This window comes from Cylas formicarius, unplaced genomic scaffold (genome assembly GCF_029955315.1).
Source record: "Cylas formicarius isolate icCylForm1 unplaced genomic scaffold, icCylForm1.1 PGA_scaffold_2__14_contigs__length_35257938, whole genome shotgun sequence".
Lineage (NCBI taxonomy): Eukaryota > Metazoa > Arthropoda > Insecta > Coleoptera > Brentidae > Cylas > Cylas formicarius.
Genome location: NW_026844319.1, coordinates 17,395,925 through 17,416,712, shown reverse-complemented (window position 1 = coordinate 17,416,712; position 20,788 = coordinate 17,395,925). Strand labels below are relative to the sequence as shown.

Sequence of the window (20,788 nt, the reverse complement as noted above, 5' to 3'; positions counted from 1 at the left end):
AACAATATTACTGATCCGTGAGTAATCAGTGGTATTAGTTTTTGTTGATCTGTAATATAAGATGTGGTAATTTTTGTGTAATTGTAATTGTCATCCTTATATTTATATATATATATAGATAGCTTGATGCCAATTAAGGATCCCTGTAAAGTGTTTGCTTGTAGAATTCAAGAGTGCTTAAGAGGTACGACAAAAAAATAGTTAACCTACAAACTTTAAATTACATAACCCAGTCCTTTTCAGCAAATAACTATCAGGAAGAGGCTTGCCGAGGTGCGATCGAAGAGTTGCGCAATTGCTGTCGAAAATGGAAACATAAAAGTTTCGTCTGCGGTGGTATAGATACCGGAAAAGCCCAGGAAAGTAAATCATGAAGAAGGACAATTACTTAGACTATCAGAAACAATTGGTAACCAAAGATAGGGGAATAATTTTCAGACATCCGAAATTATTTGTAGCCGTAAGTTCGGGCGCGTTATTGCTGCTTCTTTTCTCGAAACCTATTTACGACGTGTTCTTTAATAAAAAGGGGAGAGAGATTGGCGAATTGGAATTGAGGGATTATCAGAACAAACGTGAATTGAGGAGATGAAGTATGGATTCTGTTAAGAAAGCCAAGCAGAGGTTTAGAAATTATCCGTTAGTTTTCGGCAAATGCCGCAAGGAAGCCAGCGTGTACGCGCAGTGTGTGTTGAAGCTGGACAATGTAAACAAAAACAGCTGCAGTGAAGAATTTATAGTGTTCACGACTTGTTTGCGTAAGGCGGCGGCTTCCATGAACACCCGTTTGTAGTGTTTTGCTTTTTTTTACATAAGATGCTTTCAAGTTTGCTGGCATTGGACTATAAAGTCCATTTGGTAATATCATTGGTGACTCGGTTGGTTTTGATTTGTTATGGCGAGTATCACGATAAAATATCAGAAGTTCCCTACACGGATATAGATTATAAGGTTTTTACGGACGCGTCGAGGCATGTCCTGGCTGGGAATTCTCCTTATTCGAGGCACACGTTCCGTTACTCCCCTTTGTTGGCTTTGATTTTAATACCCAATGTAATGTGGCACCGCGCGTTCGGCAAGATTCTGTTTTGCATGGTAGACGTATTGGTCGGGCTGCTCATTAGGATAATTGTGAAAAACTCTATTCAAGCTTACCAACCATATGAAGGTCCTAAAAAATACGGGCCGGATGGCAAACAAATTTCTCGCAGGAATAAACCGGTAAAGACAAAAATACATAGATCGAACGATGCGGAAGAATGGGCGGACTATAGCATGTTGAGTTGGTTGTATAATCCCATGACCCTCGCGATATCAACCAGAGGTAACTGCGATTCTTTAGCTTGCCTCTTGATTTTAACGACTGTTTATTTTCTGCAATACCGAAGAGCATACTTTGTCGCAGGACTGTTGCACGGGTTGTCTATACACTTCCGGTTGTTTCCTGTCATATACAGCCTGACTTATTTCATGTTTCTCAGCAGTTATTCCTATTATGGCGACGCCGATTTAGACTCGCGCAAAGGTGGCACTGGATGTGACTCGCCACAGAATAGCGTCGCAAACACGGACCCATACGGCCGTACCAACACCATTTTTAAAAAGAAGTATTTGCTGTACTTCATGCCAAACAAGAATCAATGGATGTTGGTATGCGGTTGTTGCCTTTCGCTGACCGCACTTACTGGCGTTTTTTACTCTCTTTACGGTTACGAATTTTTATATCAAACGTACATATACCATTTTGTCAGGTCGGACCCGAGGCACAGCTTTTCTTTGTATTTTTATCAGCAGTACCTTACTGCCTGGATTGAGAACGTCGGTTTGTGGCAAAAAATTTTAACGGTTTTACCTCAAATTGTGTTGCTTTTCGTTTTCTCCGTGAGGTACGGTCTAAACAGGTTGGCGTTGAATTTCGCCATTTTAACGCAGACCATAGTGATGGTTATCTACAACAGAGTGATTACATCGCAGTATTTCGTCTGGATCATGGGAATACTTCCGCTTTGTATTTGGCAACTGAAAATGTCGAGAAAACTGACGCTCGCGTTGACCACTGTGTGGTTCTTGGCGCAGGGAGCGTGGCTATTGCCGGCCTATTTTCTCGAGTACCGTGGACAGAACACGTTTATGCTCATCTGGTTACAGGGCGTGTCGTTTTTTTGTGTAAACGTGGCCATTTTGGGGCGCATGGTAACTTATTTTATGACGGTACGAGCGAAAACCACTTAATCCTGTCACATTTTGTAGTTAAATTTGTATGAATTGTATAAAATAATCATATTGACATCTGTACTTTTTTTTCCGCTCTCCCTTCGCACTCTCAAAAGTTCATTTTCGAACTTTCTTTTCAGTGTTTTATTTAGCGCTCATAGCTTAGTGGTGCACTAAACAAAACACGCTGGATTCTAAAAATAGTTATCATAAACAGAGTGCTCCTCAGTTTCAAAGTAACTACAACCCACTCAATCTGAAATAGAGATTTGCCTTTCAAGTACTTTTACTTTAAGGTGGTATAAGTCAGGTTGTGTTATTCATGCATAGTGCACGGAAATTAGTCAACTAAATAATTAAAACTTCTTTTATACCAATCATACACGTTTATGCACATTCTAGCGTTATTAGCAAACGTGTGACTGCTTTATCAATTTTGTATGGATTGTTTCTAATTTGCTTACATGAGCTCTGACCTAAAGAAGGGTGGGTTATAAATAAACGAAATACATCATTTGTGGATTCTTTAATTACTTTGTTAAAATTTATAAATAAATTTTAGAAGACAAAAAGGACACGAAAACTAGGATTTACTTTTACTTGCGGTGTCCCCGTTTTTGTTATTGTTGTCCGAGATACAAAGTATTATCGTGTGTTGTCCCCCGCTTGATACCTTGAACACTTTTTCGTGAGCAAGCTGTTTGCCTTTGATGAGTGTAGGCTCTAAGCAGTCCTCCTCCTCTCCGAGACCCAATTGCCCGCTTGTGCCCATACCCCACCCATACAAGTCACCTGTGACAGGAGCAGAAATATAAAAACTAAGTTTTTCAAAACAACTTCCACAGTTAACTATTTATAAGTCTTCTGGATTCCTCCTGAATGGGTTGTTGATGAATTGAACTTTTTTATTATTATTATTATTATACTGTTGGGCTGCAAAGCCGGTAAAACTGCAATTTACTATATGTATATTATGTATAAAATAACCAAATCTATTCTTAAAGCTATTCAGGGTAGGTGCAGTCACAATACTATCTGGTAAACTGTGCCACTCATTTACAACACGGTTTGTCATAAATTTTTGGCGTGAAAGTTGTGACGGAGTTCAGTCGTGGTATTTTAGTGAATGGCCCCTTAGGTTATTGTCATTTCGATGAAAAAAGTCAATATCACATGAGTAGTGGCCATGCAGGATTTTGTAGCATTCAATTAAGCCCCCCTTCTTCTCCTTTCGTTTAAGGTGGTTAAGCGAAGACATTTTAATTAATCTTCATATGGGAGTTTCCCTAAAGATGGTGGGATTTTTGTTGCTCGTCTCTGAACCCATTCCAGAAGTAAAAAGACCACCCCATTACAGAATGTTCCAGGATTGGTCTGAGGAAACTTTTATAGCCTCGAAGAAAAGATTCTTGAGACGTGTCCTTGAAAACACGTCATATGTAGATTAAGGTGTTGCAAGTTTTACTACCTTTGTAACCTGACTCTCCCATTTTAGGGTTTAAGATATTAAATTAAAATTGTGTGGGGTTGTGCATTTGTACAGTTCCTTGTCCATCTCTCCAGTTTAGCTAAATCTTCAACTAGGTCTCCATGTTGTAAAGTTGAGTCGCCAAAAATCTTAGTGTCGTCAGCATACATACTAACATTGCACATTGTGTGCTCAGCAAGGTCAGAGATATATATTACGAACAATATGGTTCCCAGCACTGATCCCTAAGGCACTCTACTCAAAAGCTCAAACTCTGAAGAGAGGCTGCTATTTATCCTCACCTGGAATGTTCTACATGGAAGGTAGTCCTCGATCCATCCCAGCAGTTTACCTCTTATCCCATAGTGCTGTAGTTTGTAAACAAATCTTGCTTGGTGGACTGAGTCAAAAGCTGTTTCAAAATCCAGGTATATTATATCTACTGAATATCTCTTATCCTGGGCCAAATTGGCAATTAAATTTAAATTAACAGAGTTTGAGGTATAAAGCCATGCTGGTTGGCAAGGAAGTCCTGATGATTAGAAATTCAGTGAGTTCACAAGCAAATATCTTCTCCATAACTTTGAAGGCAATAGAAGTTAGACTGATTGATCGATAGTAGTTTACCAAATATTTATTGCCTTTCTTGTGTATGTGAATAACAATTTGCCTTTTTTCAAGTGGGGGTAATTTCATTTCGTCTATGGATTTGTTCATCATTTGAGACATCAATCTGCTGGACAATCAGAACAGTTTTTTAGAAAAACTGGGGACACATAATCAGAACCAGGACAAGCATGAAACTTAAGCTGGCTGAGAGCTTTTAGAACTCTTTCTTTGGTGAAGTTTATTTTTGCAATTGATGCCTCACTAATAGTTTCTAAACACTAGAATTGTTCAGGAAATAGTCCTGCAATCTTAGTCGATTCAGTTTCTAACTCACCAGAGCTGTCAAGCAAGGAAAAATTAACATGCTTTGATTCAAATGAGTTGTTAATGTATTGGTAAAACTTTCTGGGTGCCTGTTTTGTAAGGTTGTTTTCAAATTTGACTCGTGTTTCTCTCATCTGGCTTGTAACTTGATTTTTCGTGTTGTTATATAATGCCTCATTTCTTTCTCTGTCCACTTCACTTTTGCTGTTGTGCCAAAGTCGTTTTTGGTTTATTAGTTTCAGGTGTCTCTCTGTAGTCCATGGTTTCTTAAGAACTTTTTTGTAGTGCTGCATGGGAATATAATGGTTTGATACTGGTTCTCTCTGTCAGGGTTATTCATTCAGATTATCATAGTCTACTTTCCAGAAGTTTTTTTGTCGCATTTTAATGTCAGGTGTGTAATCCAAACGTCTCAATTTTAGCCAGGACAACTACGTGATCACTTTTCCCTACATCCACAACTAAATTCTTATCAGAAACCAGCAGCAGGTTCAGCAGTGAGGGGTCGGTGTTTGAGCGGTATTGTGTTGGGAAATTTATCAGTTGATGTAGATTAGAGTTATGGTATGCAGTATGCATGCTGACGCTGCTGAAACTGAAGCTGGGCCGATTCAGTTAAGAAGTCAACAGGATGATTGGCGAAACGTCAGACATTTCAAAAAGCCATCAACTGACACAGCAAAAATTCAGAAGATTTGTAAATAGTAAAACTTGGCTAGTTTCGGTTGTCATATGGACGGACTCATAGTAGAGTTAAGTTTAGCATTCCCAAACACAATTTTACCTTCGACGGTGACAGCAAAGGAGGTGCACGATCCGGACGACACATCGACAACCTTTTTGTCCGCAAGACTGGTCACTTGCGTCAGCACTTGGGCGTCCTCGCATCCGCTACCCAAACCTAACCGACCATACTCTTTGCGTCCGATTGCGTATACTTTGCCATCCTCAGTCAACGCGATTGTGTGATGCTGGCTGCAACATATCTGCTCCCACTTGTACTTGGAAAATTCGGGAGACAGTTTGGGCAAAAATTCCGCCCCGGACGATTTCAATCCTGAAATTAGAAGCCATAAAGTCAAGACATTTATAATCGCCTGGGATACGAACCAATTTGATGGTAATTGTTTAAGCCGCAAACGTAGATGTCGTCCTTGTCCGCGACTTTGGCAAACGTGCAGTAGGCTCCCGCCCAAATGTTATCGAAGTGGAGCTTCAAGCTGGGTTTTAAGCTCAGTCGCGCCGGCTCTAATAATTTTGCTGCAATTGCGGAAGTTATGTTGCACCCAATACCATTAACACATTCACATTTAACTTTTATCTTTTTTTGCATTGTTTAAGCTTCACTAGGTCGAAGCTGGCATATAATTTAAGAAAATGGGTCGTACCTATTTGTCCCTTACCAATACTGTTCCTGGCATTTCTGGAGCTTCCCCGCTCGGTAGTTCGACCCAACTGTCCCTGCTCCCCACAACCACAAGTCCAAACCTCACCAAAATTGTTGAGGAATACAATATGATCCGCCCCCGATGCTATTTTAACAATATTCTGCGATTTGATTATTTCGAAAGGCAATTTTTCATTCCCCTTAAGGGTCATACCCATATTACCATGAGAATCCTACACGAAAATGTCATTTTATTAACAAGCACCTTCTGTTTATCAACAATTTTTACCCTAAAAGTACCCCACGCGAATACCCTTCCGTCAATTAACAAAGCAGCAGTGTGGGAGTCTCCAGCAGATATTTGGATGGTTTTTGCCGGCAACTCCACAACCCCAGCAGTAAATTCAGCATCCTCTTTGCCGTCCGTCACTCTACCCAAAGCACCTTCATCATTACACCCAAAAGTTAAAACCTACAAATTCACTTCAGTTGACATTTTTCTTTTATTCTTTTACTACCTTTCCGTCCTTTGTTAAACACACAGTATGCATTCCCCCTGCGCATATGTCTACAATGTTGTGCTCTAACTTAAGCAGAGTCGGTCGCGATTTCTCCAAAACATCCGGACCTAACCCTAATTGCCCAACATCACCGGCACCTGTGACGAGAACAAATCCCTCTCTGGTAATTTCAGGTAGCTTTACATAATCCAAAGTGTCTGGAAGAAATAAACTCTATGAAAAAGCTTCTTGTTATGATCTTATTTGTATAATATAATGTAATATCTGATAAATACCTACATTTCGTCCTTTTCAACCTCATATGTTCGGTTGTACTGTTGTCCACAGATTTCCTTTTACGTGCCATTTGGTGTAAGCTATTACAAATAAACTGTTGTTTAATAAATTCTAGGTTAGATATTGGTAAACCTTTTACACAACCTGAGACGAATCACTTATATAACTTATCATGCAACAAATCGCTTAACACACTTATATTCAATTTAAAAATAAACACAAAAGATAAATGCTAGGAAACGACAATAACATTTTATGGAAACTGGCGCGAAATCAGTGAATAGCACAAGAAAACTGAAAAGACGAAAATCCAAATTGAACTATGGACCATGTCCACCGTTCTTCTTCTTCAGTACGATGTAAAATGAATTTTATTGTCATCGATGAAAAATATCGTTTTCCTAACAAAACAGGAGTTACTGGCTGACGATAAGTAATAATACATATGCCTGTAAATAAAAAAAAATCGAATCGAGTACATAAGTTTTTAAGTTTATGTAACTGTATTCTGTGACGAAGCTGTCCCCTTACGAATTGACCAATCGAAAACGTATTTCTAACCTTAAACTTAAATTTGACATTTTCGTTTTCATAAACCAAAATATATGTATTAAAATGGTAAGGAAGCGAACGAGGGCTTCACGATACGCACGTAAATCCTACGACAGCGATGAAAACGATAGCGATATTGATCTAGATTTCGACACTGTTTCGTCAACTCCAGCCCCAAAACGGTACGGTCTAAGAGAGCGTAAACGGCCCCTCTTTTGCGAAGATTTTGATTACGAAGAAGACGAAAATGGTTCAGTGAAACCCAATTCGGACGACGAAGAATACAATGTGGAAGAAGATATACAGGAAAAGCTTTCTGACTTTGTTAATAATCTAGATTATGTCACACAGTCTAAACAGGTTTCTTCTGAGGAGCCTTTAGTAGACTTTGAAGATATGATCAGAGCCGATGTGGTCGTGAATAAGCAGAGGCTTGATTATGACAATCTAATCAATAAAAGTGAAATAAAAGTCATAACACCTAATCAGCCGCAACCAGTAAAAGGTCGAAGGGGGAGAAAGCCAAAGGTGAAAATGGAAGTTTCAGCAAATGAATCAGAAACAGAAACTGTTATAAATAAATTTGAAGATGCGCTGGAGGTGCAATTAAATCCAGAAGACCTTCTTCAAACTGAGTTTAGTGAAGGCTGTGGTACAGTGATTGGTAATGGAACATTAACTACCAAAGAACCTTTAGTTGAACAGAGTAAAATAACCGCAAGTGATAATATCAGTGCAGATCAAAAAGTGACAAATGGTTTGACATCACAGAGTGATGTTCATTGTGAACCAGATTACATTGATGAAAAGGATAAAGAAATAAAACTGAGCAATGAATATTTGCTGGCAAATTCATTTGATTTAAACTCTGAGGATTTCCTTAAAAGACAAGAAGAGATGAAAAACACAGTTGAAGAAGAAGAGGAAATTCCATTGGTTAATTTCGATGAAGATGATGACAGTAATGACGTAATAATAATTGAAGAAAAACCTAATATTATTGTTTTAGATGATGACTAATTTTAGTCATTTTGGAGATTGTTTAGACTGATTTATGTTGTTTTAAAGTTGTGTGTGAATACAATTGGCAAGCTGTACATTTAGCTACTTTATGAAATTCCCATCCAGGGATTTTTGATTTTGTTATTTTTCAAGTAGAACTTGCAAAAACGTAAGACCAGAAACACTTAAGGGTTTTTTATTCTGGTCGAACTCCTATTCAGAAAAATCTGTATGGAAAATGTAATTAATTGTGATATATTTGTATAAAAAATCAAAGCGGCAGTTGTCATAGCTTAAGCAAGAGTCCTTGCAGGTTTGCAAACCAGTGTTTTTTGTAATTAAATAAATTCTTTATTTGGCAAAACATTACCCCTATTTTTGTTCTGGTAAATGTAAGGATAGTGTTTACCCACAGACTAATTGTGGCTATGCTTAGGAATTTTGGACTTCGGGAAAAAAAAAAATCTGAAGGGTGATAAAAATAAAAATGTATTAAAGTAAAATACAAAATTAAAAAAGAGGAAACAAGATTTCTAATTACATTTTATGTGTACTATCTAGCTTGCTCTATTCATTACATAAATAAAAAATAAAGTACAAGTATTTAATGTTAATAAAAATTGGTGTTTAACTCTTTTGTCTACACAGCTATTTACTTTTTAAAGATATAAATATTATTCAGTAAACAACGGAATCCATAGCAGCTTTGACGTTTCTCGGACTAAATTAATTAATTACAATTTACAATTGTTATTGAAAGTATACCTGACTAGGACACCTAGTCAAATTTGATTTTTCTCTATGTACAAAATAATAATTATTAAACATTCAGTGTACATATTTGGTAACTTGTCACGAAACGCACGTGATAATATAATATTTCTTTAATAAAGGCCGTTAGGGCAAATATATACTCTATAAAAAAAATCACATTATAGTCAGGGGTAAATACATAAGAGTTAAAAAATGGCAATGTCAGAATTACAGTTTTGAAACAAATTTACAAAACAGCCGGCGCCATGCTAGCGCTCGCTCTACCCTAGCGTATAAATTACATAACAAATATGTCACAACCAGAAACTTATACAATTTACAAAATATATAAAACAAAATATAACTTCCGACTCGGCGTGATATTAAAACGGAATCGATCCATTTAATCATGAACATTGGCCGCGATAGATATGGTAAAAAATAAATATTTTTTATTAGTCAATGACATTTGACATTTCGTAGTTCAAGAATAAAACCTAATTTCTTCTACGAAAAAATCACAAGTGAAAATACCGTTCAACCTAGTACTAACTAGTAGGGTTACAGGTGCAAACAGTTGAAAGTATATGACAAAAGCAGGATGGCTACAACACTTTTTTTTACGAAATGGCGTCATACTTTCCTATTTTATTTCAACCGCTCTTCCGAACCCCTAGTCAAACGAAGCGTAAAAACCTATAAAATTCTTTAAAACCGTATTAAAAATACAAATCTTTAAGTACACCATAAAAGGGCCCTACGTTTCTAAAAGAAAACGCAATTTTCTACTTCTCGCACGCTACCCGCTCGGGTAGTATCACGGTCCTTTACGTCAATTGAGATCCACACGGCCACGTCGCGACGGCGCAGGCGCGCACGCAAAATTAACTACAGATTGAGGTTGGAATGTTTGGCCGCGCGCGCGCCTCTATAAATATTACGGTAAAAATATGGAAATTCTTTCTAAAGCTATCGCCGCGTCTCATTTTGCGGTCTTCGGCAAGTGACGCTTCATGTGGAGTGCGAGATGATCAGAACGCGCGAATGATCTCTCGCACACGCCGCATTTGAACGGTTTCGCCCCCGTGTGTTTCCTGTAATGGCGGGTGAGCTCGTCCGACCGCGCGAATCTCCACTCGCACTCTGGCCACTGGCACTGGTAGGGTTTCTCTCCTGGAATACAGACCATTCGTAAATTTTTGCACATTTAAGTCGCAGTAGGCGGGGACGTAATCTGTGGTCAACGTCTAGTACGGCTCATACACAAACTACTTTTACTGGCGTTTTGACGGTTAGCGTTGTTGCTAGCAATGAGAACGCCTTTCCAATTTCGCCTAACACCAGCGTCTTAATATTTTGCGATTCATTGGCAAATAATGTATCTTTAAGCAGACAAGACTGGCAAGTGCACTAATTATTATTGATGCAAACAAAGGTTCAAAAAAAGCGTCGTATATGAATGAAAGGGTGGTTTGTCAGTTAAAAGAATCAACTATCTCTTAAAAGAATTAAAGCTTTTTCCAGATAATTTTAATAATGAGATGCAGAAGAGAAACTTATTGTTACCCTATTCCTTACGAGACGTTCTTTGGTTGTAACGAAGCTTTATTTGTAATAATTCTATTTGAGTATCCTTTCCTTTTTATCAGCCATAAACATGTTTTCTGTTTGAAGTACCGATAGAAGAAGAAATAAATCGTTCTGATTGCCTAAAATGATTCATTTCTGCGTACACACGTTTTCTAGAAGTTTCTGTGGATTTAGGACTGACCTCGGTGTCCGTCGTCGCCGTCTGCATAGTAGAAAATATTCATACGTGGCCGTTTTTGCCTCGACTTTTGAGCAATTTGGTCGCTAGCGACGACGCTGTCAAAACGCCGCGGAAATATGGGTATGGACCGCATTCGGGTTTGAATAACGGCGGTAAATTTTATAACCCCTTGATTCTAGACCTTAAGGAGCGTAAAAACAAAGCTGAACTTAGTAGGAGAGTCCTTAGAGCCCCCCCCCCCCCCCCCCCCAGGAGTGTGTATCCTTAAAGACTGTATTTATAACGCAGTCTAGCGTATCTTCGAAAGCGCTGTCTAGTGGGCGACGGTTGAACAAATAATTACGCAATAACTTTTGGTCGAAGTTTCTTTAAATTTATGTGAAAATCCAAAATGTGAGGAAATCGAGGTGCGATTTCCTGAAAAGTGCGGAAAGTAAGTTTCTTTTTAGCATGAAATTAAAACATTGACCGTCAGCCGCAGAGAGGAATCCCAATCCCAAAGGTAAGTGGACCTACTTTTGCAAATTTCCATGTTTATGAAATATTATGTATGGAATTTACCTGTATGAATCCTTTGATGCGCCTTCAGATGTGAGCTTTTGGTGTAGACTTTAGTACAACCTGAAACGAAAGAATAGATTATTAATAAAATAGCGAGGTTGGATGGAAAAGCAGTGCCAAACCGAATCCATCTTCTTCGTTAAGTGCGAATCGTTTAGTTGCCACTCGAACGCCGGGTAGAGTAGAAAAACAAAACGCGCGACTATGAATATTAAGGCGTAATGGAGATTTTCAAATGTCAACAAACGTTAATGACACGGAATTGTGCAAATTGTTATTGTAATGGTGTTTTGCCGCGTGTGGTAACGGAACGGCAGATTCTTATAAACTCGCTTAACAGAACTCGCGTTAAATGTCCACCACCCTATTTGTTCACGGGTTTCGTTAAATACCTAAGACGTAAATTTCACGTTTCTCTGTATGGAACTTCATTAAAACTTTTTTTAATGTAGATTTTTATCTTTAGTTATATAAAACATGTTTATATTTCTGATTTACTTTCGGGATTCTATTCGGTGGGTGTGATTATAAATGAATAATAAAGAATGCTTTATTGGCAAAAAGAATAACCACTATAACGTGTGAAACATTTTGCAAAATGGATCAGAAAAAAAATTTAAAAAAGATCAAGGTTCTGGCTATGTGGACTAGTTTATAATTATATATTATAGTGTTATAGGAAAATAATTTTTCAAACAGTTTTATCTTATGGCGAGAACGGAATATAAGATCTTCAATTTAAATTAGGTATTTTTAATAGATGTTCGGAACACTATACAACATCTTCAAATTGAGACTTGAATCTTAAACTTTTACGACTGTTTTTAATTTTTCGATTTTTGCAATCAAATTATTTTCCAACTCTTTTGCATTTCTATGAAAAGTTCATAGACTCCATTAAGTAGAATTTATTTTAAGTTTCAAGTGTTTATCTGACTATTCCACCTTTCAAATTCAGATCGTAATTGTAATTGTACATTGTAGATGCATATGTAAAAATGTTGAGTATCAAAACTTGTGCAATGCATGATTGGTACTGAGAAGTTAACAATAAACTAAACTAAATTCAAATCTATTATAATTTCGAGTTCTTCGTAATTCTCGGCATCAAATACATGCAAAAGCTGCTTGTTATTTGCATAGGAATGAGCAGAGCAAAACTCTAAGCAACGTACTGATATTGATTAATTAGATGGTGCTAAGTGATAAGGCTATTGCAACATAACAAAAGAAAAACAAATTTGAGAGTACATATAATATACTTTATTATATATAGAATGCATAAATCAAAACTAAAAATTTAAGAAAATTTGGTCAAAAGTTTTCCGTGTCATGATTTTGTAGACACCCTGTACATCGCAGAAGTTATTTTTTCTAAAGAGAACTAGTAGCCTGACACAATTCAAATTGGCTAAATTTTCAACTACACCGAAAATAGAGGGAGCAGCAAATTGTTACGTTTTGTTTTTCTCAAACGTCCAATGTTCCATCAACAGTAAGACACCATGTACAGCTAATTTTTAAGATCGATATTTCCGTGGCATTTAACCAAGGATTCTAACAGTTACATTATTTCCATAGTATAAAATTTAATAGCACACAGCCCACATTTTCCGCGAACTAATCGTTTAATTAAACATAAAGGTTTCGCGGGCATTTTTTTTCTTTTAATAATGGCGCTTTTTCCAGACGAGGTTGCCATATTTCGTTTTACCTACACACATTTATCTCCCTTTTCTGGAGGGGTGTCGTTGCGCCCTCTTGACGTTATCGATCGAACAAAGAGTCTCCTTTTCGGAGCAACGGAGCTCCTCCTCAACTTACCAATAAAATCGCAATGGTGTATCCGCCTTTTCTCCAATTCCGGGTTGTTTCGCCTATTGTATTTTACCCCCACGGATATTCGGGGTACAGTGCTCGCGGGCGGCGGGGGCTGTTGTTGGGGAGGCGGGCAACCGGGGGCGGGGTATGGAGGCGGTGGCGTCCGCCGGGGCAGCGCGCCGCCAGGCGAACCCGGTTCCGAATTGGGCGGCGTTAAGGGGGACACATACATCAGCCTGGACATGGGGTAGAGGGCGTTACCTGAAATTTATCGAACGGAATGGTAAACGACATTATTATTGTTAACTTATTAATTTTGGAACTAATAAACCGCGTCTGCGATGAAGTTTTATAGTATGTTAGTGTTCAAGGGAGAAGAAAACGTCTACTTTGCTAATGGAATGAGTTTTTGATTGTCTTCTTCTAGAAAATTATTATCAACTTTGACAAGTCATGTACAAACTTGATGATTTATTGATAAAGTTTATTTGTATTCAGAATTTTTTAATTTATTGATTTAGTGATAAACAGACTAATCGATTTGCGCTCGTAGTTAGTTAAAATTAAAAACACGTGTTCCCATTTAGTGACTTTCATTTTCTGTTTTGCGTGCATAACTTTGCCAAACTTGGCAGATAAAACTTTAATACAGCATAAAAGTTTATAGTATTATGCGTTTCATACAGCTCGACATTAAGTACGCAGATAAAGTCCACCTATATCTGTAATAATGAGGCTCTAGTTCAAAGAGATACATGAATAGTGAGATAGAAGCCCTTTGAAATAGGAGCGGTAAATTATCACCAGTGAAGTGAAAGGTCTAGCGATTGAAAAATCTCTTTGGTTAAAGTACGATTGACACTATCCTATCCTATACTATCCTTGAGAATTACATAATTGTGTCGCTTCGAAAGTATAGCAAGGAAAACTTCAATTCAAGATTAACGACCAAACATTTAATTTAGTAACCATGATTTACAAACAATTCTACCTTTTTGAAGTTCTATGCCCGAAACTTTCACGCGAATCTAGTACGAAGGAAATACTGGGTCGCATGAATAAAGTACATTCTTGGGTGGTATAGACCTTAGACTACATACCATCTAGAGGACCCTTGTTTATGTCTAGTTAAGAGTTCCATTCTAAATGCCTGATTGGACACTTTTTTCACATCTATAACTATTAATTCCAGTTAAATTAACATTAAAATTGCAGTTAATTCTGTTTTACACTTTAATTTATTTTTTATTTATTTAGTTATTCTCAATCTTAATATTGGTTCAATTTTATATCATCGCTTAGAATTATTGCAACCAAATGGTTACGGTTTTTTTTTTATTTATTTATTTAGAGATAGATATACGGACTAAAAGTGGACTACTTCGGCGCAAAAGAAATTTGTAGTAATAGTATCTTTGTTTTTATTCATCCGGCTCAATGTATCGAATCACTGTTTTAGGTGTTTGGACCATAAGCCGCGCATGCATGAATCGGAATAAGACATTTTACCCATTTTCATTTTACGTTCGTTTGTAAACACGTTCGATAAATTAACCTTTCATTAAATAACAAATTACCGGGAGCAGACGCTGGAACCACGTTGTTGTTATTGTTGTTAGTATATTTGTACTGTGGGTGTGTGTTGTTGTTGTTATGCGGATGGTGAACGGCCGGCTGTTGCTGATGGTAGTGCTGTTGCTGAGGTTGCTGCGTTTGGTGGGTAGGACTGTTGGTGGTGGTCGTGGTCGGCTGCTGACCGTAAGGACTGGCCGGCGTCGCCATCAAGTGCAGCGTGGGACCAGGAGGCTGCAAGACCTTCTCTGTCTTAATTTCGAGCGGCGACAGTAGGGGTGAGGGAGTCGGCTGACACGCGGCCGACAGTTCGTCCGCGGTCTCCATTTTGATATGACCGACGCCCAACATATTGGCGTTCTCTGGATCGATGTTTTGGATACTGCTGGCGATGTCCTCCCATAGCGGCGGCCTGCCGAACCAGCAGCGCAATGTTTATTGAATTAACTTATATACTCCATGAATTCATTGTATAATATTTAATTAAATTAATTAAAGTTGATTTACATTGCTTAATCCTATTAACCAAAATGGAAGTGGATATATAACAGAGATACGGGCAGCACAGAGAATATACGCAACCAATTTATTACAATTCATTAAAGTTAATAAGTGTAATTTTTTAAAATTAATTACTTAGAAGTAATTGGATAAAAAAAATGGAGAAACATTCATTTATTATAAAGGTTCTCAGGAGAGATGCAAGCATATTTTTGGATGGCTTATTTTTCTTTTTTTTATCCGGTAACAAGCCAATCATTCAAAATTAATGGATAATTTTTGCGAATTTACTAATTTAACAAACCTTATATTTTTTTCACCAATTTGGTTGAAATTTCTAAATATTGATATATGAATTTCGTATAGAAATCATTTTCTCAATGCATAAATATAATGTAATATGTACCTGAGGAAGACGTCGTCGTCGGTCCCGGGCAAGGTGCGCATCGAAACGTAACTCATGCCTCCCTGCTGCTGATGGCGCCCGTGGTGGATCGTGATTCCCGCCGCTGCCGGATCGAAAAAATCGTCTATCTGCGACGCGGACTCGCGCCGCGGCTTCTCCAGCTCCTCCTCGAGCCGCCGTTCCCATTCTTGCTTGCAGAGGAAATTGTCCAGGTCGCTGGTCTGCAACGGGAGGAAATTTTTTTAGTTCGATCTCATTCTAAAACGCGCAGTTTTCAAAAACATCCTATATATAGTCTATCAACGTCTCACACCTGTTTGTTAACCAACAGGCACACCAAATTGAAGTGGGTGTTTTCTTGTTATGTCGGACATCATCCGATACTTTTGTATAAAAGTCGATGAGAATAAGTATGATTGATATTGCTATTGTCCTGGTTCGGGTCTAAAGTTCGCAGTCGGTTGAAATTGGTTGTTGGAAGCAATTGCAACCGACGTCGGCCTTTAGACCCGATCCAGGACAACAGTTCATCAACTGGCCGCGAAAGCCGCAACCATTTTGTCATTATTCATATAATTATTAAGAAAAAACGTTTTTTTTTGCAATTAGATCAATATATGTTCATTGTCTATTAAAAAAGTCTCGAATGCAGGGCACGTTTCATTAACACCCGAATACGAAAAAGTTGCAGTTGTTGTCCCCAACAGTGAAAAATAAAATAGAATTTCTTCTTGTTGACAAAACTACTCATGCAAAACTTGTTCAACTAACTTTATTAGATAAACCTAGAGCAATACGGGCTAGTCGAAGCATAAGTAATTAATATGGGTGTAATACAATATATTATGCAATAAGTTTCATAAACGAGCCTTTAGTCACGAGTTGGATTTGGCAACGAGTGACCGAAGAATTTTGTCAATGTGTTGCATACTATACTTTTTCTAGGACCGTTAATCTTTGGATATAATTTTACAAAAGAGCAGTGATGTGTGACGTGAAAATACCATCAATGTTTACCAAAAACACAGCCTCCAGACAGTGCTTAACGAAATTGAGGTTACTTTTAAATTTTGCGAATATGTCCATTTTAAATCTCCTTAGGGGTAAATAATGCTTGAAATCTGATGTGTTAGCTCTATGAAATCCGTGAAATATTTGTAAAATCGTCACGTATTTCCTTAGCGTTTTGAGCACTTGTCATTAATTACAGCAAATTTGAATAAAATAAAATTTGAAAATAAAAAAAAACAGTATGTAATTATTAAATATATATTTTTAAGTTAACATTAGATTTGATTGGACCATAATTACTTTAGACAAATACGATTATTAAATTCAACGAACTTTGTTGGTGAAATCTTTAATTTACATTTTTTTGAGTATTCAGTTAACCCAATGTTAAAAATTATGTCCTGTTGTCATTGTAGTTTTTCATCAGTATATATTAATAATTATTAAAATTACTAAATGTCTTAAACATGCCCTTTTCCATAAAGAAAAATACGTAATTAAAGTTCTAAAAATAATTTAATGTAGGAAAATTGTTCTATTTAAAATAAGCAAGCTGGCACTAAAAATATCATGCGGACGGACCCATTACAGTAAAACCTCAAATTTTATGTTATGTTATGTGTATGTTAGTTATAATTGATATATCAGATGGACATTTATGGTGAAACAACCTGTATATGATGGGATAATTTTTGTGTGATGTATATAAAGGAACATACATAATTTACTAATAAAAGTGTTTTTTTATTTATTTAACTTCTGAAGTGAAAGAAAAATATTAAATTTGAATTTATGGATTTATTTTTATAACCCTAAGACCACTTATGCTAATTTTTGAAAAGAGGTTTTAAAAAAGCGTTTATTTATATATTTTTAATTTTAAATTTTAATTTACGAATTATTTTTGAAAATCAGTCAAATTTGCCAAATTATTTAAAAATCCATAAAATATCCTTGAAGTCTGAAATTAAATGAAATCTGAGACATTCTATGGTTGTATGAAATCGGGTATATCAGTTTAGTATATTGATTTGCCCCTCACAGATTTCTAATCTGTTTTGTCAATAAAGCGATTCGTCTCTAAGTTTGCTCCAATACAAAATCTCTAATCGTTTTCGAAGTAATTTAGAATTTGGAATTGAGCATCGAAGAGATTGTCAATTATTAATCCAGAATTCAATGCATTGCTAGAACAGTGTTTTAGCTAAAATATCTCAAAGACTTTACTTCACCTAAATGTATACGTGTGTGTTACTGAACTTTAATGAATATCGATGCATTGGGAAGACCTCTTGATCAAAGAAGACATTTTAATCAAATTGAAGTAGTGAGGGTAGTAATATTATAGCAAGAACGCTTTTCCATTAGAAGTATCGCAGACTTCAAACCAGTCATTCAGTAATATCTAGACTTTCTAGCAGATATCAAGAGTTTGGCAAGATAATAGCACTCGAAAATCGTAATTTGGTGAGATATGCTGTTCAAGATATAGCAAGAATGGTGCGCAACATTGTTGATATTCATTTTAATGCCACAGGAAGACGAACATGTACACATACAGTACGAAATAGACTCCACGCAGCTGGTTTGCGGTCAAGAGTTAGAGCTGTGAGATCACTGTTAACGGGAGCACATCCAAGAGCCCGATTAAATTTTACCGCGATCATTTATACTGGAATGTGGATCAGTGGGGGACACTTATTGGTTACTGATGACTCTAGATTTAGACTTAGTAATACTGATGCAGGCACGTGTGGGGGCTTGGAGACGAGCGATGGAAACATATCATGAGCAAACTGTTCTATTATGGTTTGGGGCGGTACCTATTTCATTGACAGGGCGCTCGTCATTATTTGAAGGACATTGTACAACCCTATATATTGATATGTTCCAACGAATAAGGTCCAGAATTTACACTACGATGTGATAATGTGCGACCCCACACTGCCAGCATAGTAACTGAATTCCTCGAAGAGCAAAAATATCGGGATTTTGAAGTGACTAGTAAACTCTCCAGACCTTAATCGTATTCAACACATCTGGGATTATCTTAAAAGGAGGATTATAAATCGTCAACCCTCCCAAAATTTAGAGCAGCTTCAAGGCATGCTCCAGGAAGAGTGTTTTTAATATTAGGAGGGAGAAAATTAGTAATTTAATTGAATCTATGCCCTGTCAGTGTACAGAAGTCGTACGAACTATAACAGACTAACTACCATTACAGTAAAAGTAATTGCTATCACTACAATTAGCAATTGTTTAATTTTTTAGAAGAAATACATTATTTTTTTTTAACTTTAAAAAGAATAAATTTTAGTTTTTGGTATTTACAGAATTACAGTGTGATTTTCAGTAGTTTATTTTTACAATTTATAAGCCATTGAACAATCCGAATAATTAACTTTCAAAATGTAAAGACCCCAAACAATAAAATTATAAGAATTTAAAAAAGGAACATGAAAACACTTCTCCTGAGACAGCACTCCGCCAATCCTAGAATTCGTTTTACGGCGTTAGAACTGATCAAAAACAATTCTGGAATACTGTTGAAACGGCAAACTTAAAGTTCCAAATCGTCTCGAACTGGAAATAAATTTCCTTGTAACGCTTTTTTTGCTAATGCGCATACTAAGTACAATTCAAAATTAGCTTAGCCGTAGTTTCCGTTTTGCGCCGTAGTCGGAACGCTGTCAGCGCCTTCGTCGCCCCAACGTACGCCCCGCAGAGGTCGCCCCGATTTCTCGCGCGTCATCAATAATCGTTACTTTATAATAAAACGCGCGTCGCTGTCGACACCTCCCGGGATAAATTGAGAGACGGCAAACAACAAAACGGTGACTTATGTGGCGTTATGGGAAGCGGGCAGGGGGGAGGTTCGCGCGGGAACAACAACAATCGCGCGCGCACGAAAAAAAAAATGAAGGCGCACAAACTGACAAAACACGGTCGGACGCGACGGGAGGCGGTGCCGTTTACTTCGTCTACCGGTCGTCTTCGCGCCGACGTGTCCGACAAATTTGACGGATCTGGCGTGGTCGAAAAATCCATGTCCGACAGTTTTTGGACCTATTCTTTAAAATCTCCGGACGTAGTTTAAAGCATGACCGAAAAAAAAAACAAAGGTTCGATGTGTTGGTGGCGTGTTTCTTTTGACCCAACCGAGAATTAAATAAATCAATTTTCTAAAATCAAAGGCTTATTTGAAACCAAAAAGAAATAATATAATATCAAAAACCGAATAACGTCCCTGTGCGAGTACATTTTGTATTAATTTTATGTTTTCTGTATAAATTAATTTAAAACGTCGTAAATTGTGTATCGATCGTAGCGCACAAAAGTTAAAAAAGAAGCATTCTTCGCCATCAAAGCGATCGCAAACCAAAAACATTATATCCAAAGAAGACAATACAATTTATCCATAAAATGAGTCGAAACATTTATAAATGATTGTGGCTATAGAATGGATCTTATACGATTTAGTTCAGGCAATTGCTTTCTACGCTTGGAAATATCAAAGCTATCAGCCTCGCTTTCAGCTTATGCTGCGAGATGGCGCCATAGATGGATGAAAACTGAAGTTAGAATGATTGCAATTGATTGTTCTACACACTTAAGTAACATTCTAAGTAACTCTTTAGTTAAACGAAACACTTCGCAATTTGCAAAAATCACCAAAAGCAAACAACTAAATTCGGCTCCAATGTCAATATTCCCAAAGCATTTACGCCAATGATAATCACGCGTAGTTATGCCAAAAAGATTCTATCCACAGAAGACATGACATTTCATTCATAAAGTGAGTATAAATAGGCAGCCATAAACATACATTCACGTTCTATGCTTGGAAGCTCTCAGGTTATGCTGTGTGGTGTAGGTGCTTATTTATGAAAATAAAGTAAGGATTATCGTTATTAATAATCAGAAACAACACACTTCTCAAATTGCAAAAATGGCAAAATCAACACAATAAAATCAAATCGTGTTGTTTTGCAAAAATGATAATATCTCACACTTTCTTCAATCACTCATTTATTAAACA

The 20,788-nt window shown here is 37.1% G+C and overlaps 4 protein-coding genes across 8 annotated transcripts in view; 2 read left to right on the top strand and 2 right to left on the bottom strand.

Annotated features, from left to right (window-relative positions):
• The first annotated feature begins 670 nt into the window (after window positions 1-670).
• On the top strand, window positions 671-2,287 carry LOC132697792 (GPI mannosyltransferase 1). Its single transcript, XM_060663442.1, has one exon. The coding sequence runs from the start codon at window positions 817-819 to the stop codon at window positions 2,230-2,232; it is 1,416 nt and encodes a 471-aa protein (XP_060519425.1). The 5' UTR covers window positions 671-816; the 3' UTR covers window positions 2,233-2,287.
• A 133-nt stretch (window positions 2,288-2,420) lies between these two features.
• On the bottom strand, window positions 2,421-7,080 carry LOC132697793 (regulator of chromosome condensation). 3 transcript variants are annotated; one of them, XM_060663444.1, is made up of 8 exons: window positions 6,944-7,069; window positions 6,803-6,879; window positions 6,521-6,720; window positions 6,292-6,474; window positions 6,004-6,235; window positions 5,726-5,875; window positions 5,400-5,672; window positions 2,421-3,006 (listed from the first exon to the last, which is right to left on the bottom strand). In XM_060663444.1, the coding sequence occupies exons 2-8, from the start codon at window positions 6,867-6,869 to the stop codon at window positions 2,798-2,800; spliced, it is 1,314 nt and encodes a 437-aa protein (XP_060519427.1). In that variant the 5' UTR covers window positions 6,870-6,879; window positions 6,944-7,069; the 3' UTR covers window positions 2,421-2,797. The 3 variants fall into 3 exon arrangements, with proteins under 3 accessions (XP_060519427.1, XP_060519426.1, XP_060519428.1); XM_060663443.1 differs by having other exon boundaries at window positions 6,803-7,080; XM_060663445.1 differs by having other exon boundaries at window positions 6,019-6,235; window positions 6,803-7,080.
• A 254-nt stretch (window positions 7,081-7,334) lies between these two features.
• LOC132698267 (uncharacterized) lies at window positions 7,335-8,717 on the top strand. The gene has a single exon (XM_060664240.1). It carries the CDS (start codon window positions 7,415-7,417, stop codon window positions 8,369-8,371), a length of 957 nt encoding a protein of 318 aa, XP_060520223.1. The 5' UTR covers window positions 7,335-7,414; the 3' UTR covers window positions 8,372-8,717.
• Window positions 8,718-8,830: 113 nt separating this feature from the next.
• The window catches only part of LOC132698562 (dendritic arbor reduction protein 1-like), a 359,652-nt gene continuing 347,694 nt past the window's right edge, over window positions 8,831-20,788 (bottom strand). For all 3 annotated transcript variants that reach the window (XM_060664720.1, XM_060664721.1, XM_060664722.1), the window contains exons 2-6: window positions 15,739-15,959; window positions 14,837-15,243; window positions 13,263-13,520; window positions 11,439-11,498; window positions 8,831-10,279 (exon numbers count right to left, since the gene is read on the bottom strand). In XM_060664720.1, the coding sequence (XP_060520703.1) occupies window positions 10,089-10,279; window positions 11,439-11,498; window positions 13,263-13,520; window positions 14,837-15,243; window positions 15,739-15,959 (1,137 nt within the window). In that variant the 3' untranslated portion in view covers window positions 8,831-10,088. The remainder of the gene's footprint in view (window positions 10,280-11,438; window positions 11,499-13,262; window positions 13,521-14,836; window positions 15,244-15,738; window positions 15,960-20,788) is intronic.

Excerpts from the sequence above, each read along its gene's own strand:
- LOC132697793 (XM_060663443.1), bottom strand. The coding sequence starts at position 6,869 with ATGGCACGTAAAAGGAAATCTGTGGACAACAGTACAACCGAACATATG. Across the intron at positions 6,721-6,802 it reads GAGGTTGAAAAGGACGAAAT|ACACTTTGGATTATGTAAAG; the intron begins GTAGGTATTTAT and ends TATTTCTTCCAG. Across the intron at positions 6,236-6,291 it reads TCGCGTGGGGTACTTTTAGG|GATTCTCATGGTAATATGGG; the intron begins GTAAAAATTGTT and ends ATTTTCGTGTAG.
- LOC132697792 (XM_060663442.1), top strand. The coding sequence starts at position 817 with ATGCTTTCAAGTTTGCTGGCATTGGACTATAAAGTCCATTTGGTAATA.
- LOC132698267 (XM_060664240.1), top strand. The coding sequence starts at position 7,415 with ATGGTAAGGAAGCGAACGAGGGCTTCACGATACGCACGTAAATCCTAC.